The following is an 18,733-nucleotide window of genomic DNA, read 5'->3' on the forward strand; positions in this document are numbered from 1 at the left end:
TTAAATTTTAAGTTTGTTGGATTTGGTTTTTTCTCTTACATGGGGTGAGGGATTTGTGAGTGTGAAATTAGTAGACTATTTGTATAACTACTCTTTGATATAGTTTTTGAGAATTGAGAGTGAGACTAAAAAAAGACAGAAAAGAGAATATGTAAGTAAATAAGGTAGATATTATTTAGGAATGTACATCCCACCTAATTTAATATTTTTTTACTAATTGGATCCAATTAGTAATGGAATATTTACATGGTAATAAAAAAATCTAATTTCTATAAATATAGTAAATAAATTTAATAGGACAAAATATGATATTTAAAATTAAAAAAAAAAATTAACATATGATATGTCATTTATATTACTATAAAAAATATTAAAATTCTTTTTACATTTATTTTTTAAAAAATGAAACTACAGTGATTACTAGAATTGTTACTGGTGTTAAAAAATTATCGGAGTTTGTTGTCGGTGTTAGAAAAATCATTAGAGTTACTTTTGCTACCGGAAAAGTCGTTGGAGTTGTTGTTGGTGCCAGAAAAGTCACCAGAATTAGTATAATCGTCGAAAAAATCACTAAAAAATTCGTCGAAGTTGTAACCGTTACCGGAGTTAGATGTTGGAATATAACTAATAGAAACTAGTTACGTTTATTTGCTAGTAAAAAATATGAATAATGAAACTAGTTTCTTAAAATAATAAAAAAAACATAATATTTAAACATGAAAATGAGTTATCTTAAACAACCAACTAAGAAATTAAACAGGCATAAAACAACTAAAAAAAAATAATTTTAAAAACTAAAAATAAACATAAAGACTATATAAAGATAAATTGAAAAAAAAAATGAACATACTTCAAAAAGAAAAAAAATGTATATACCAATTTACTGATTTTTCCTCTTTTTTGATTTAAGCGTTTATATATTATAACCATATTTTACTTGGGACTCGAACCCAGGACCTCCAACACCCACACACCCACCTATGGCCACTTGAGCTAGCCTCAAGTGGTTAAGATGGAAGTTTCTTCTCAGAGTCAGAACTTAAAATCTTTAGCAACATCTTTCATTATATTTATACTGGAAGAATTATATTCCATTTGAAAAAAAAAAAACACAAAAAATAAATCAAACCCAGTTTCGTCATACAACAATAATGAACATTATGAAATCAAACAAAAACCAGTTTCGTTACAAAATAATAATAAAGATTATGAAAATAAAATAAAAATAATATACAATAAAAATAATTTAAACTAGTTTCATCAATCAACCAAATGAGAAAAAAATCACAAAAAAATACTCTCAAATATATTAAAAACGACACACAATGCACAACAATAATTTAAAAACAAAATATAAATGTGAAAACCAGTTTCGAATCTAAAAACAAAATAATAATAAAAAAAACTTAAAATGAAAAATATACAATAATATCATAAAATAGAGCAACCCCATTACAGAACTCTTAAAACTTTTGAAACTAGTTTCGAACCTGTGAACCCTATAAAACTAATTTCGACACTATAAAAAGTAATAACAAAATATAAATGCTAAACAATAAATTTAACTGAAATCAGTTTTATCAAGCAACTAAATGACAAAAAAAAAAAAAAAAAAGAACCCCCCCCCCCCCACACACACACACATAAAAAAAATTAATCACAAATATAATAAAAACAACATACAATGTATAACAATAATCTAAAAATAAAATATAAGTGTGAAAACCAGTTTCGAACCTAAAAATAAAATAATAAAAAGGAAACTTAAAATCAAAATTATATAATAACATCATAAAATGGAGCTGCCCCATTATAGATCCCTCGAAACATGTGAAATTAGTTTTGAACCTATGAACCCGGTGAAATCATTTTCGAACCATTAAACCTGGTGAAACGAGCTTCAAACCTGTGAAACTAGTTTGAAACTTGTTAACCCTATGAAACCAGTTTTGACCCTATGAAAAATCATAACAAAACTTGTGAACTCATACAAGACCATAACAAAAATTAATGTTAAAATCTCAACTCATCAACTACAAATAAAAATAAGTTGAGAACAAATACGATGAAAGTCATATATAAATAAAAATAACATAATAAAACATAGAAACCAGTTACATAAATCAATGAAACTGGTTTTTACATAATAACATATGTAGTATTTTCTTAAATAAATTTGTATCTATGTATCATTATGTAAATTTTATTAATTTATGAAACTGGTTTCTGGTTGTTATTATATGGATGAAAATAATTAACAAATATAATGAAAGTCATATACAAATTAAAACGACATAATAAGACAAAGAAATCAGTTCCATAAATCAATGAAATTGATTTCTACATAATAACATATATAGTTTTTTATTGAAGAAATTAGTTTTTATGTGTTATTATGTAATTTTTATTGATTTATAAAACTGATTTCTTGTTATTATATGGATGAAAATAATTAATAAATTTATATATATAAGACAAATATAATTAAGAAAATAATAAAAATAACAATTAAAAATAATTATTACCAATGCATTTGGCAAAATTGAAGCGATAGAGAAAACCGTCTTTGGAGAGCTTTTTGAAATTTTCCTCAGATTAGTTCCATGCATCAACTCTATTAGTCTTACAGTTTTTGATAAATTTCAATCCACGAAGAGCCTTATGAGCTCCAGAACGAGTCTGATCAAGTTGAGCTCACTGTTTCCTTGAAGCTCTAGCTACTAAAGTCGAGTTGAATCCAACTCCAAGTTCGACAACCATTTTGAGGAGAATTTGATGTGGACATTGCCGCTGAGAGCACATGCGAGTTGTGACTGTGGTGGCTCCACGGAAATCGCTTTAGCTTGGCTCTTAGTTCTTGCAAAAATTACTTCACCTTAGTGACGGCTTCTACTTTAAGCTCATGAGAAAACTCACAAAACTGACTCGACGAGCTCTGTTTGAACATAGACGAAGATCTCGACACCAAAGTTGGAGTTTCACTTCCGGCACCACCAATGACGGAGAATGCATCATTGATGTTAATCATCGTCGCTGGTTCGACACTCTAAAGTAAAATGGTATCTTCATCTTGAAGATCAAGTGTAACCTCGACAAACTCCTCTTCCACCACAGTTGTAGGGGTGAGCAAAAAATCTAAGAAACTAACCAAACTGAGTACACCGACCGTCCGAACACCGAAAAAACTAACACCAAAAAAATTGAAAACTGAAAAAACTGCCTTCGATTGAAACTGCCTTTGCACGGTCAATTTTAGTGTTAGTGGCAAACCGACCGATTAAACCGAGAACTAACCAAACATATATATTATACACTATACATATATAATATAATTATTTTTGTACATATTTAATATACAGTTCTATTAAACTAGTTTTACTTTTTATTTTTTTTATTTGAAATCTCAATTATTCATTAATTTATTTTATTATAATTTGATGTATTTACGTATTATATACACACATTCATAAAATAGTACAAGTTTTTAATATAACTCATTACCAATTAGTAGCACAAATAATTTGAGCAAATTTAAAGAAAATTATTTTACATTATTTATTCAACTAAAAAAGTTTTGTTCTTAAATTATATGATATTTGATACAATACTTTAATTTTTTTAGTTTCTAAATAATTATAGCAAATTTAAAAACTTATTTTTTTTAAAAAAAGAAAGCCGACGGTTTGGTCGGGCTTTAAACTGACCAAACTGTGGATTAAAACGGTTGGTTTTTTTACATATATATAATGGTCGGTCGGTTTTCGGATTATAACTATGAAAATTGAAAATCGAATTTCATATTTTTTTGTGTAAAAAACCAACCAAACCGACTGTTGCTCACCCCTACGCAGTCGAACTGGAATCGTACCCCGACAATAATCCACCACTCACTGCCGATTTAGCAATTATTGAATCAAAACGCCCAACGTTGCTTGGCTAGAAGTGATCAGGCCAGCAACATCTCTAGAAAAAAGAGAGCTTAGAGAGAGAGAGAGAGAGAGAGAAATAAAATTAGTACTAACAAAAATATGGCATAATAAACCAAAAAATAATAAGAAAAATACTTAAGCCCATAAAAAGTGGGCAAACATAATTCTGTCATATTTTCAACTTAAATATATTTTCTAATTAATTAAATATTAAAAAATATAATTAGTTACTAAAAATAACTATTTAGAATATATCTCATTAACTAAGTGTTTTTCTAAAATTAATTTTAAAATAATCAAATGAAAAGTAAATTTCATATATTTTAAAACTAATTATGTTGTTAATTCAATTTTAATTAGGTTAGACTAATATAATTAACATAATACAATTATTTAAATAAAACAAATAGGCCTTTACAATTGGGGTGGTTCGTGTGAGGGAGGGCTGGGCTCAGTATATCGTACCCACTACTAATGACCCCCTAACTCTCACACAAGGCCCAAATTAGAGGAATTTAACCATTAAATAAATAATTGTTATTCATTGAATAAGCCCAATACTACTTGGGCCTAAATAAAATTATCTTATGTGAAATTTTATTTTAGCAACCTAGTCCATTTAATTAATTAAAACTTAAATGACTTCCTGTATGCATCTAAGCCCAAAAGTAAACACATAGGCTCACACACGTTAAATGATTTGGATGGGCCCTATCATGTTACTAGGTTTACACAGATGAAAGAAATTACAAAATCTACCTGTTATAAATTATTTATAAGATCTATTGACAATTGGACTATGATTAAAAGCAGATCATTGGATCTGTCAACAAGTTAATCATAGCAATTTAGATCAAATAAATAATAGGTTTGTAAAAAAAAATTAAATAAACAAATAAATAAATAAACAAACATTATAAATATGTAACAGATAACTAGAAAGTAGGTTAATATATTTTTATTTTAAAAATAAAATATTTAAAATATATCTTAACTAGAAATTAAAATTTAGGTTGTTTAAGAATATTTAAAAATATTTAAAACCTAACAAATCTCCTAAATATCTTAAATTCTGACTGAAATTCAAATATCTAAGTTTATTTAAAAAATTTAAATTAATTAAATATCTAATAAGATAATATAATATAATATCTTAATTTGAAATTTAGATATTTCTAATCTTATAATTTAATAAATTAAATATAACAAAAATAAACAAATTGAAAAATAAGATATTTTGATGGTTAGGGTATTATCAATTTTATTTAATAATTAAATAAAACAAAATATCCTAAGTTTGAAAATTTTATGGTTAAAAAACCTAAAATTTCTATTCAAACCAATATTAAAAAACTTCTCAAAATTTCATGCTATTTTGCCAAAAATTTAAATTTTAATTAAAATAAATATCTAATAAGATAAAATGTCAAAACTAACATTTTTCTAATCTTATAATTTAATTTAATAAAATATATATTTGAAAAATAACAAATTTTGAAAATCTTGTATGGTTAGCAAATTTGAAACTTTAATTAGATTATTTCTAAATTTTATTAATATTTTAATATAAAAATAAGATCATTTCAAATTTTAATAATAAAATGAATAATATCTGATTTTATTATTAAAATAATCAAAAATTTCAAAACTAATCATAAGGCTAGTTTGTAGAAAAATTAAATTTTAAAATTCAAAGGCTACTAATATTTAAAACTAATTTTAATTAATTAAAAAATTGATAAAAATTAATTTTATCCTGATAATTAGATTTGTAATTGAAAACTCATATTCTGCACAAAATTCTACCAAAATTTGAATTTTGTTTCAATGAAAATGATTTTTGAATCAAAAGATATCACAAAAACAAGATTGCACAAGGTTGCACTTGGGCGAAAGAAGGGCTGCAAGCAGCCTGTTTGGGGGGCAAACCTCAGTCAGGAGGGGAAAAATTCGGACAGGGCCTTGTCTGAAGGCCTCTTGTCTGAGTGAGTCTCCCATTCGCGCGCGCACGTGTGTTGCTCGGTTTCAGATATTTTCATCCAAATTCAAAAAATTATAACTAATTCATAAAAAATCCAAATTGAGTTCTGTAAAAGCCTAAATTTATTAATTTTTTTGTCTACTTTCCAAGAAAAATATTTTCAGAATGAAACAAAAAAAATTTATCGACGTAAATTGCGATTTCCATACAATCATCAAACATGCACATAAACCAACATGAAACCATCCAAATCAACACAAACATCATTTTAAATCCTTATTTCATGAAAGTAAATCATTACCATGGCTCTGAGGCCAGTTGTTGGTGATAATTTACCAGGATCTAGATTTACTATCATGTATGTTATTTAACATCCTAAATATGAATTTCTAAAATAATGTAATTTAAACACATATAAAGTTTAAGAAACCTTACATTGGTTGCAGGAGAATTAAATGAATCCTTCCGCTCAGATCTCTAACCCTTGTATCCTTTCTGTAGTAGAGTATCACCAAGATCTGAGTCCAATTCTCCTTCAGTTGATTTGGATTCTTCACAGTTTTACACACTATGATTGAGTACCAACTTGCTATGTGTGGGCACGTACTCTATCACTATAGGGTTCGAAAATTGAAGAGAGAAAGAGAGAGGAAGGATTCGAATATGAGAGAGAAGAGTGAAGGCTCAAAATTTGATTAAAAGGGTTGAGTACATCATCATATAATTTGAGACCATCACTATCTATTTATAGGAATCCATCTAGGTATAGGTTTGAATTATTTGGCATTAAAAAATTGATAAAATAAATAGTAAAATCATGCTTAAGTGGCCGACCATAGGATGTGGGCCCACCACTTGGAATTTTACCATTTTTTAACTATTTATCTTATTTTTCTCAAAAATACCATATTTTCCAATTTAACCACTTAAATGTCAAAACTATTTATTTAATAATTAAAATTAATTATCAAATAAAATTTTAATTTAATATATTTATTGATTAGACTTAACAAAGTCTCTTAATTAACAAATAAACCATAGAATCTCTTTTCTTCACAATTATACCCTAGCTTAGTGAAAATTTATAAATAAGACATAGTCTAATTTTAGAATTATAATTGATTAATTAAAATCAATTAACTGAGTCTTACAAGCAGTATTGTCTCAACTAGTATGGGGACCATGTGCCTATATAACCGAGCTTGCAATAAGCAGATCTAGAATTTACTAAGTAAATTCCCTAACTTATTAATTCCTCATTGCACCACTATAGAACTTGGAATTTCACTCTCAGTTATATAGAACGCTCTATGTGTTCCACGATATAGATACACTATAAATTTAACCAACGTTTTAATCCTAATAATCAAAGATCCTCTATAGATGATTTACACCGAGTAGGGACAAATTTACCATTTCACCCCTTAATGTATTTTATCCTTAAAACACTTAGCTTCCTATAAATGATATTTAAGTAAACTAATATAATCACTGAAATAAGAGCTCTTCCATTTATCTTTATTAAGCCAAGCTCGAAGGAAATCAACATTTCACTTCTATGTCCAGATAGAAGCTATAGATTCCATATCTATGTTTAGCGCTCCCACTCAATTGTACTATCATATCATGTTTCCAAAATGTACGTTCGACCCGAACCAAATGGTAGGCTTTAACTACCGAATCAAAGAACACAAATAATAATCTTGAGATCGAACCTAACCATGTCAGGATTGAGATCTTTTGATCTAAGATCAACCAGTGATATTGACTTAGAAAGATACGACGGTAAGACTATAATATCTTTACCAAGATCAATATCGCTCCCAGTCCAATGTATACTCCATACATCCGAAACTAGCATACTTTGCCAATGTTCTGGAAAGAACATAACACTTATCCAAGGTGTAAGTATACTTTATCGTTGACTATCACATCAGTGTAAATCCAGTTCACTAATAAATAAAGGGACATTATCTTCTGAAGCATATAATCACAATTACCTTCCACTGTGTTGACATCACTGTAATTGTGAATAACTATATGTTTCGATTTAACAGATTTTGTACCCATTAAATCATAAACATGAAAACTACATGTAAACATAAATGACTTCTAATCTTCTATTAATAACAAATCAGATAATATTGAAATGGGTTTTATTTAGGGCATAAAATCCCAATAATAGAAGCCCCATGCGGCATTCTTCCTTGTTGGAATGACCTTGACCGAATAGAGATACTCGATTTCTACTGGTGTGGGGCATTCCTAGTTAAGAATTTTATACAAAACCTTCAAACTAGCGAGAATCCTGTAAGAGATAGGATTCAGTTGGAATGGGGAAATCCCAAGGTGATTTATGTAATCCTTGAAGTAGTCTCGAAGAGGGAGTATGGCCACTGCACTAATATGCTCCAGGCTCCAAGCGCCCATGCTAGTCGAGCCACTGATACTAGTCTCACCACTAGTCCTTGGGGTACTGCTTGAAAAGCGTGCAGGAGGAAGCAACTGAACTCACCCTTTCGTACTGACCTACAGTATATCGCATGTGTAGCCTGAGATAGATCGCACCTTTGATTCTATTAACTCAACTTCAAAGGTGACTTTGGGGTCCTGAGAAGTCTTTGATGTACGTGGCTTGGGAGGCATTATTTCAAAATCCAAGTCACCTGGTTCAAAAACAATCATGACTTCGGGTAAAAACAAAGGCTTTGCCAAAAGAATAAAAGATAAGCTGGGAGGTACTGGCCAGGCCGCATCTCGTAAGAATTGGCGTTTGCCTTGGGAGATTTCTTACAAGAAATGCTTATAACGACTAGCATTATCTTCCTGGTGAGTTCTCACTACATATTCCCTAACCCTAGCATCGTTCAACTCTAATTTGGAGGTGGATTTTAAAGGGGTGGGTTTATATGGGATGGCTGATTCCGTAGGAAACTCAAGTTCTAAATCTTTTGGACGATAAATTCCTAAACCAGAGTGGGACATTGCTGCAAGCAGAAAGTGGTCCCAATCCCTGGAGAGAATTTTATCAAACCCGAAGGTGATGAGTTGGAGATTCTGAAAAAACCTACGTATTGCTTGAACCCTAGTATCAACCTATATACAGTTTAACCCTAAAAAACTATCAAAACCAAATGAGATGGCAACAATACAAACAAATTAAGCAGCAATTAAACACAATGCAATAAGCATGTAAAGGAGGAAAGCAACTTACTGTTTGAAGTTAGGGCTTGGGGCAGTGAATGGTTATTCGGTCTGCAAATCTGCAAGTGTAGCAAGGATCGCTTTGAGAAGATGAAGTCGGAGGAAACTTGTGGAAAAAATGTCAAGGACAGGGATGGCACTCAGGCAAACTTGATGGTGATTCTTAACGAAGAAGCTTAAAAATTTCTCAGACTTTTGAGAATGGAGGAAATAATTGAAAGGTGGTTTTTTTTTCTTACTTTATACTCATGATATCGGCTTCATCAGATCAGGAAAATATTTGATCCTACGGATAGAATTCAAAGTGAAAGTAGAAAAGATGGTCATTTAATGCTGATGTACCTTGAAACCACACAATCTCCAAAATTAGAGGACATGCGTCTTTTCAAAAGGGATCATGACAAAAATACCCTTTGTAATCATTAAAAAGCACTTTTTATTAAAAAAGAACTTTTCAAGGGGCAATTGTTATACCCAAAATTCGGCGAGCACATCAGAGGAAGACACGTGCCAAGTTGGGAAGAATAAAGAACTCAAACACGTAATCATAATTACACTTGAAATGGAATAACTCGTTAGAAGCATAATTAGAAGTGTATGTTTACAACTCGGCTGACTGAATAGTCTTATGCAAGATAAAAATGTACTAACTGTTGCCTTGTGCCTCGATGAGAAACCATGTAACTTCAGGTGTACAACACGAGGCACTAACCTCGTCACTTGAAGGAGATATAGTGATAATGGAAATACTTAGCGTGTAGTGCACGGTATACAAACTAAGTATAACAGATGGGTGAACCAAAGCGAGAGATAGCGAGGCATTCACCTCACTGTAGGAGGGCGTGCACGCGAAAAAGATCCTCTTGTCACCAGAAACTGTAGTTATCAGAATTAAAGTAAAAACATTATCAACCTTGGGAAGACATATGACGAGCTCCAGTTCGCCATCAAGGTTAACTCGACCCCATTCCCAGCGAGACATTCTAATACGATAAGGCTTACCATATATCTTTAATACACGTTCATTTTGGCCCAGTAAAAGCGGGATATTCACAACTCTGTGAATTTCAAATAAAAACTGCAATTACTTAATGTGATATGTAATAAGATCCCATGATTTGAGGGGATAATTATTGTACAGATTACAATCAACTTTGTAATTAACTGCCTTCTATGTGATTATAAATAGTGGCATGTAAGACAAAAATGGGGAGACGAAAAAATGATACAAGAGAGGCCCTGAAAAACTATCAAAAATCTGAATAAGATTGACTCGTGGACTATGTAGAATTTTAACTGCAAAATCACGAAAAGAATCATTGTGTTCATATTTTTTATTTTACAGCTTTTATTTTCTCTGTGTGAGATTGTCACCACTAGGCTCAAATTTGGTTAACGTAAATCTGCGTTAACATGTTTAATTCAACTATTTTTTTTTTTAATTTTAATACTTTGAGAAAAATAATTATATTAATTTTTTTTATATTAATACTAATATTTTAATACTTTAATTTATTATATTCATATACATTAATAATAAGAAAGAAAGATAAATACTAACGGACACATATAATAGCTAAAGAGAATTTTAGCTCCTCACTTTTTTATATTTTAGCATTTATAGTATATTTTATTATTCATTTATGAATATGTGGTATTATAATTTTAATAATTATATATATTTATTAATTATTTAAATTTTGCATCAACGATGGTAATTTTTCATAGGTTCGTCGCGAAACATAAGCTAAAAATAAAATTTAAAATATAATTTACTTTTGTAGTTTATAAAAAAATAATATTATTATTTAAGCATTTTCAATTGTTCTTTTTCTTATTAAAATTATAATACCACATATTCATAACTCAGCAATAAAATATACTATAAATGCTAAAATATAAAAATGTGAGGGGTTAAAATTGATGCTTTTGTTGCACGTTTATGTTCTAGCTATTATATGTGTCTGCTAGTATTTATTTATTTTTTCTTATTATTAATGTATATGAATATAATAAATTAAAGTATTGAAATATTTATATTAATATAATAAATAAAAAAAATATTAATATGATTATTTTTCTCAAAGTATTAAAATTAAAAAAATAAAATTATTTGAATTTAACACAAAAACATAAATTAAAGTAAGTAAAATAAATTATAAAAATATCAATATCTAATAGTGGAAACTTTTTCTTTTGAGAATTAATAGTGGGAACTTGATGTTGCTAAAGAAATAAAAGTTTGGCGATTAATTTATCAAAATATAAAATTTGAAGACCAACTTGCCAAAACTTATATAGTTTGGAAATTAATTTGCCAAAAAATAAAGTTTGAGGACTAACTTTTCAAAATATATATAGTTTAAGGACCTACGATATAAATAAGCCATATTTATTTTAGGACTTGGGCAAAAATTCGTGCTAATAACGTGTTATAAAATAATATATTAGATAAAGAAATAGAAAAAAAAAAGAGAAAACAAAAAGAGTGAATGAATTTTTTGTCACTAATTTATTTTAATATAGGCTGAATTCTTATTTATATAAAAATATAACTAAAATAACAAGAAACTAAATAATAAAATAAAAAATACAATAAAACATTTATAATGATAATTAACTTAATAATTTAAACATTTATATATAAAATATTTTAATCCTTTTTTAAAAATAAGTTAATTAATACAATGGCAATCATAAATTGTTTCATTCTTCCTTTAACAAAAAAATAAAAATAAAAAAAATACAATGGCAATGAATTTGGTCATAGTTTCTTTGTATGGTAGTTAAGTCATGACATTGAATAAGTACATATCAAAAAGAAAGAAAAAACTGTCTCATCTTTATCTTTATTTTGCTTATATAAAAAATTAAAATTCCTCATACAACAACTCATATGATTTATTTCCAAAATAATTCATCAATTATTTAATATGACAATTGGCACAGCAGTATTAAGACCCCAATGAAACGCACGAAATACCAGTCAAGTGGGGGCCCCAAATAGTTGGCAGGGGTCATGATTGGATTTGTAAAATGAGCTTACGATGAGTCCGACCGCATACAATCCATTCTCCATTGAAAATAACGGAAGTTTGGTTTGAGCTGGATCACATTGCGCACGTACTGTCGTTGCCAGCAAATCAGCATCCGAGTCCTTTAAAAAGTACAATTATTAAATTTTAAAAAATAATTTAAAACAAAATGAGATTGGGTTATAAAAAAATATATGATATATATCCTAATACGTTGTCGTTTTGTGCGGTGAATGCACGTACGGATTGGGTCACAGCCACAAAACAGGTTGATCCACCCGATAACTTGTTGGAGCTCCAGCTGTGTTTAGCTTAACAAAACCAGTTGGTGTTGTTCTCATTAAACCACGTCACGTGGGTCCCACTCTCAGTGTTCCTAATCCAATTGGTTGATTTACTTAGCCAAGATGAGAAACAATGGGGCCCACCACACTATAACTAACATAGTAACAACATGAGCCACCAATTCATCACAGCCGTTTGTTTGGCTTCGCTTAACGACGAGAATGACATCTTAGCTTTTTTGTCACTTTCCATCAAAGATAAAAAAAATTGATGCTTTTGTTGCACGTGTATGTTCTTACATTTTGATCCAACTTTAAAATATAACATACATTATTTTATTATATGATCGAATTCATAACAATTGAATGAGGAATCCCAATGTTTTAAGTTATATTTTGTTATAAAGAAAAAAAATTATATTATTTGGTAACCTACTACACTAAATTAAAGCTAGTGTTTTTAGTAAATATACTGTTGTTAATTATTACCTACTACACTCTTCTCTTGTTAATATTTCAAAAACTAAATAAAAAACTTATCATCATACGATTTGCTTGGTTTTTTATTTTATTTTTTTTTTATTTTGAATGGATCATACGATTCGTTTTGTTGGTTACATAATTAAAGAAATAAACATTATTATATAATTAATAATGAACAAATGTGATAAGTTGTACTTTCATTTTTTTTTTTGGTTTAGAATAAAGTCATGAAATATCGTTGCTATTATAAGAAAAGAGTGAATGAAGTACAATTAGTTACTTATAACAAAAATAACGCTTATAATATAAATAATGAGTGAAAAGCTAGAAATTTTGTATAGATAAAATAATTTAGTGTTTATTTATTTATTTATTTTTTGCTGTAACAGTGGAACTACATAGAATAATTTAGTTGAATAGGCAATTTGAGGACTTCAATTCATGATCACATTTTTCGTGACAGCAATTTCAGTCTGTGCCAGTGGTACAGATCTTCATGTAGAAGCAAACAAATCATAATATAAATTAATAAATAAATCAACGCACTCAAAATATGCCAACAAACTCAATTATTATTTATTTTTTCATCACAACGTCACTATGCCCATAATGGGCCAGTATAATGAGTTTCTAGAAAGCCCACATATTCCAACTAAAAAGCCCAAAACTTATCCAGTTAATCAGCACACAACCAATTTAAGACAAAGGAACACAAAAAATGGACAAAATTTATAAAAATGCGATTTAGATCTTCTAGAAAAATATCATCATTTCTAATAGCATAATTGTGTGCTTCTCTAGCTAGAGCCACATTATCCTTGACTTGAAGATTTCCATTGAAGCTTTCAACTGCCGAACCTCGCCAACGCTTTCATCATCAACTACGAATTCCTACCACCACCACCACATCAAAATCATAATCGTCATGGTCTTCATTATTATAACAATATTTTCTGATTTCCTCATCAAGGTCTCTTTCCTTCTTTTTCTCCTCTTCCGATTGGGTGAGAAGTCATGAAAGGTGGTCCTTGAACTGTTGTTTATCATGGCGACCAATAGTAACATTATTATCATTCGAATTTTGTTATTAGTTTTATAAGTAGTACTAGTAGTATAGTTGCAAAGCTTACCAGCTTTCTTGAACACACCATGATCCTCGTTTCGAGAAGGTCACTTGGATATTACTTTTGTTTTGGATTGAATAAGTAGAATTTTTACCCCGAAATTATGATACATCTAGGATGTTGTCCGTTAAATTATTCTTTTTTTTTTTAATTAAAGTTTGTAACTTTTATTCATGCAAAACAGTTAAAAGAATAGCTAACAAATCAGTAGGGACAATCCCCTTACTATAACTACGACTTGAGGAGAAACAAGCAGAACGAGCTAAATAATTGACCGCCTTGTTTGCAGATTGTTTAACAAAAACACAAGAAATTGAAAGCAAGTCTTGACAAAGAAGCTTGCAATCTGCCATAATAAAACCAAAGGGGTAGGCATATTTGAGGTGCTATGGAGAGAATTAATAACAGTTTGACAATCGGACTCCACAACCAGCTTTTGAAAATTTTGAGTTTTGATCCAATTCAAAACTTCCTTCAACCCCACAGCCTCGACACACATAAGTTCAATCTGCCCCTGCTTACGAATAGCAGCAGCATATAAGAGAGAGCCTGAGTGATCTCTTGCAATCCAACCAATACCAAAGAAGCTTGCTAAAGTGAAAACGAATGCATTGACATTGATTTTAATCGTATCTTCATCTGGTATGCTTCACCGCTCTTCAATTACTCCATTGACATCAGAGTTATTACCTTGTGAACGAACGTTAGCTAATTTCTATTGATTAAAATAAGCATAAGTCGAAGACACCACAACAGCAGCAACATGATCCTTATTGTTCCAAACCAGATCATTATTTGCCCTCCAAATACCTGAACAAATCATTGTAAGGTTACACATTGCAGCCGAAGGAAAAGCTTGCAACATCGAAGTAAACCAGTCGGCAAAATGCAAACCAGCAACATCTTTAATTTCCTGGGCAGCAATAGACCAACACTGCTTTGCAAAAGCACAATTCACCATCAAGTGAGTAATTGTTTCAGGAGCAAGTTGAAAAAAGGGACAATATATAGGAACCTCAACTCTTTTCTCCAGTAACTTTGCATGTGTTGGAAGACTGCCACGACAAGCACGCCATACTATATTCCATACTTTTGCTGGTATTTTTAAATTCTATAAATTCCTCCACAAACCTGAATTATCACTCCAGCAAGATGGCCATTGGTATTTTGTATATCTTTGTAAGCACTTTTAACAGTGTAATGGCCTGACGCTTCAAAGGACCAATACCTAGAATCATTGTCCATAGAATCACTTAAGATAATAGCTTGAACCAGATCTTTATCTCGAGTATTTAGCGATTCTTCCAGGATATCATTGTCCCAAGCTTACCTTCCAGTAACCATCAGCTGTTGAACATTAATTCCCTCAAATTCAGGATGGTCTGAAGTAATAAAAGGATTTTTCGAATGGGGGAGCCAAGCTTGATCAAGAACAGTATCAGACCTGCCATCTGCAATGCACCAACGACACCCAGTTTTGATCAAAGTCTGAGCTTTAAAGAGATTGTGCCACACAAAGCTCGGGTTCTGTCCAAGAGAAGCAGTAACATACGAGCCATTGGGATAATATTTTGCCTTGAAGATCCTACCAACCAAGGAGTTTTCATTAGTCAAGAGTCTCCATGCTTGTTTTCCTAGAACCCATGCCCCCAACATGTTCGTGAGCCACCATATGATCCCAACTTTCCCTAATAATACTCCTTCCTTGACCCGAAGAGGAATTCCACCAATATTTAACAAGAATTCTTTCCATTTCACGACAAAGCTTGATAGGTAATAAAAGGAACACACTCATAGCGTAACTTGGGAGTGCTTGGGCCACGGTTTTAATAAAAATTTCTTTTCCCGCTCTAGAAAGCAATTTACCATCCCAACCTTCCACTCTTTTCCTCACCTTTTCTTTAAGAAAACCTAAAACATCATTCTTATTTCGACCCATAGTACTTGGAAGGCCTAAGTACTTGCTATGTTCATCAGCTTGGACCATTCCCGTAACAGCCATAATTCGTTGCCGCACAGAGGCATCAATATTGTTGTTGAAAAAAAATCAATGATTTTGCCAAGTTCACCTTTTGCCCCGAGGCAACCTCAAATTTATGTAGCAGAGACATCACACGAGAAGCTTCTTCCTCCGAGGCTTGACAATATAGATAGCTATCGTCGGCAAAAAGCATATGTGAGACTGATGGCGCACCACGGGCGATCTTACAACCATAAATCCATTGTCTTTGTTCAAATCTTTGAATAAGAGTAGAAAGTCCTTCAACACACAGAATGAACAAATAATGGATCCCCTTGTCTTATGCCACACAAGGGAATAATTGGCTCGATTCTCTGTCCACCATGAACAACATTGTATTTAACAGAAGACACACTGGTCACGATCAAAGCGACCCAACTAATATTGAATCCCATCTTTAAACGCATAGCTTCAAGAAAGGCCCACTCAATGCAATCATACGCTTTGCTCATGTCTAAATTAAGAACCATAAATCCTTTTTTCCCTTTAATCTTTCTTTTTAAGTAGTCAAAAACTTCAAAGGATACCAAAACATTATCCGAGATCACCCTCCCAGGAATGAAAGTACTCTGGAAAGGGGAGATAACATGGTCGAGGAGACCTTTTAATCTATTAGCCAACATCTTGGAGATAACCTTATAAAGAACGTTACAGAGAGAAATTGGCCTAAGATCTCCCATACCCACTGGATTTTTTTTCTTTGGGATGAGGACAAGGTTAGTATCATTAAGCCCCTGAGGAATGGAATTAGAGTTGAAAAAATGTTGAACAACAACTACATCCGATCCAACAACTGACCAAAATTTTGGTAAAAAGTAGGCGTCATACCATCGGGTCCAGGAGCTTTATCGGGATGCATATCGAAAAGAGCTACCTTCACTTCATCCATAGTAACAGGTTCCATTAAGGAAATGTTTTGAAGTTGAGCAATAAAGGGTGTTATACAATCAACAATCTCATGCCAATCCAACAAAGAAGCTTGGAAAATATTAGAGTAATAATAAAAAATAACCTGATGCAAGCCGTTATTCCAATCAGTCCAGTTCCCCTGATCATCTTTAAGTTTTTGAATTGTGTTGCTATTCCTTCTTTTTATTGCAAAAGCTTGGAAATACTTGCTGTTACGGTCACCATCTTTTAGCCAAAGTTGCTTCGATCTCTGTCTCCAATACACCTCCTTTTGATGGAAAATATTTGCCAGCTTCTTTTTTTCCTCAGAGAATAAAGAACGTGAGTGGGCATCTCTTAACTTTTTGAGTCTTTTCAAGGTAGATTTTGATTGAGCTATTCTACCTTTAAAGTCCCCTGTAATTGTATTCCCCCACTTAGCTAAAATTTCACCACAATAAGCCACTTTTTCCTGCATGGTAACTAGAAATTGTCTACAACAAATTACAAACTGGTTAAATTGGAATGTGCAAGTTACTAATCTTCATATCCTCATCAGGTGGATAGATAGATCTAAAAAAGCAAGTTTAGGAGAATGGTGTATGCTGATGCCTTAGCAGGTTGGTGTGTCACATTTGGTAGCTCATGAAGATCAAGATTTGGCAACCAAGCTCTGGTTCAGGTAATCTCTCTTTACAAGAGCTCAAGTGGCATATCAAGACTAGGATTATTTGTATAATGCCTAGGCAAGTTGAACAAGGAGACAAAACTTGGTTTGACCAATTGTAAATATTTTAGGTATAGATTAATCCATGCGTCCTTCAAAAGAAGGAGAGCTATAGGTTGTAAAAATTCAATTTTAATGCAATGAAACTTCTGATTCATAAAAAAAAAAAAATTACCAATAACTAATAAATCATACATGTAATAACTGTTAATATTATGTAAAAGCATGCAACTATGGATCTATTAGAATTTTTGTGTGTATTTATATTTTTAAATTTCATGTAAAATTGTTGGAATTAAACTCACTTAACCTGTCAAGTCAGTATGTCCATCTATTTGCTCATCAGATGAATCTAAAGAAAGCTGCTGCAATTTATAACAGTTGGCTTTAATACCAACTTAAAGAGGACCCACCAGCAACTATATATAGGAGTTCCTCTAATCACGAAGGAAGTTCTGAGTTGAGAGAGTTCTGAGTTCTAATCTCCAAAGCTCATACTTTAGATTCAGTTTAGTGAGAGAGAGTCCAATATCATAGTGAGTGTGTGTGGAGGAATGTAAATGGGAGTATCACTCTTGAAGTGATTTCCCTCAATGTGAGGCACGTCTTTGTAATTACTTAGTGTGTTGAGTTGTAATCTTGGGCTCATTCTATTGTGTACTAGTGACTATTCCTATTCAATAAAGATCCACTATTCATCCATTATTGAGTTAAGTTTTCTTTGTCTTATTTTAATTAAGTTCAAGTTTTAATTTTGTGATTGGTTTTAGTTTTGATTTGTATTTCTTGAACATTGTTACTGCTGTAACAACTTGTTTTGAGGGTGAGGATTCACCACATAGATAATGCACTTATTTTACAAAAAGAAAAAGAGAGAACAATGAAATATTAGTGGTGACTGGTGAGGGAGGGATGGGAAAAAGAGAGAGGTCATGAGTTCGAACTCAAGACCTTTAAACTATTAAATTATTAATTGATTGTAAAATACCATTATGCGAGATTCAAAAAAAAAAAAAAATACTATTCGTAAATGAAAAGGCAAAAGTACCGTGGTTTAG

At 31.0% G+C, this 18,733-nt stretch overlaps 1 protein-coding gene across 1 annotated transcript; it reads right to left on the bottom strand.

Moving 5' to 3' along the window:
- Positions 1–16,302: 16,302 nt before the first annotated feature.
- LOC133032015 (uncharacterized) lies at positions 16,303–17,426 on the bottom strand. Its single transcript, XM_061105825.1, has 2 exons — positions 16,935–17,426; positions 16,303–16,794 (listed from the first exon to the last, which is right to left on the bottom strand). Exons 1-2 carry the CDS (start codon positions 17,424–17,426, stop codon positions 16,303–16,305), a joined length of 984 nt encoding a protein of 327 aa, XP_060961808.1.
- Between the last annotated feature and the right edge of the window lie 1,307 nt (positions 17,427–18,733).

The sequence above is a fragment of the Cannabis sativa genome, chromosome X (assembly GCF_029168945.1).
Source record: "Cannabis sativa cultivar Pink pepper isolate KNU-18-1 chromosome X, ASM2916894v1, whole genome shotgun sequence".
Classification (NCBI taxonomy): Eukaryota; Viridiplantae; Streptophyta; class Magnoliopsida; order Rosales; family Cannabaceae; genus Cannabis; species Cannabis sativa.

Excerpts from the sequence above, each read along its gene's own strand:
- LOC133032015 (XM_061105825.1), bottom strand. The coding sequence starts at position 17,426 with ATGCAGGAAAAAGTGGCTTATTGTGGTGAAATTTTAGCTAAGTGGGGG. Across the intron at positions 16,795-16,934 it reads TTACTATGGATGAAGTGAAG|GGGCTTAATGATACTAACCT; the intron begins GTAGCTCTTTTC and ends TCCATTCCTCAG.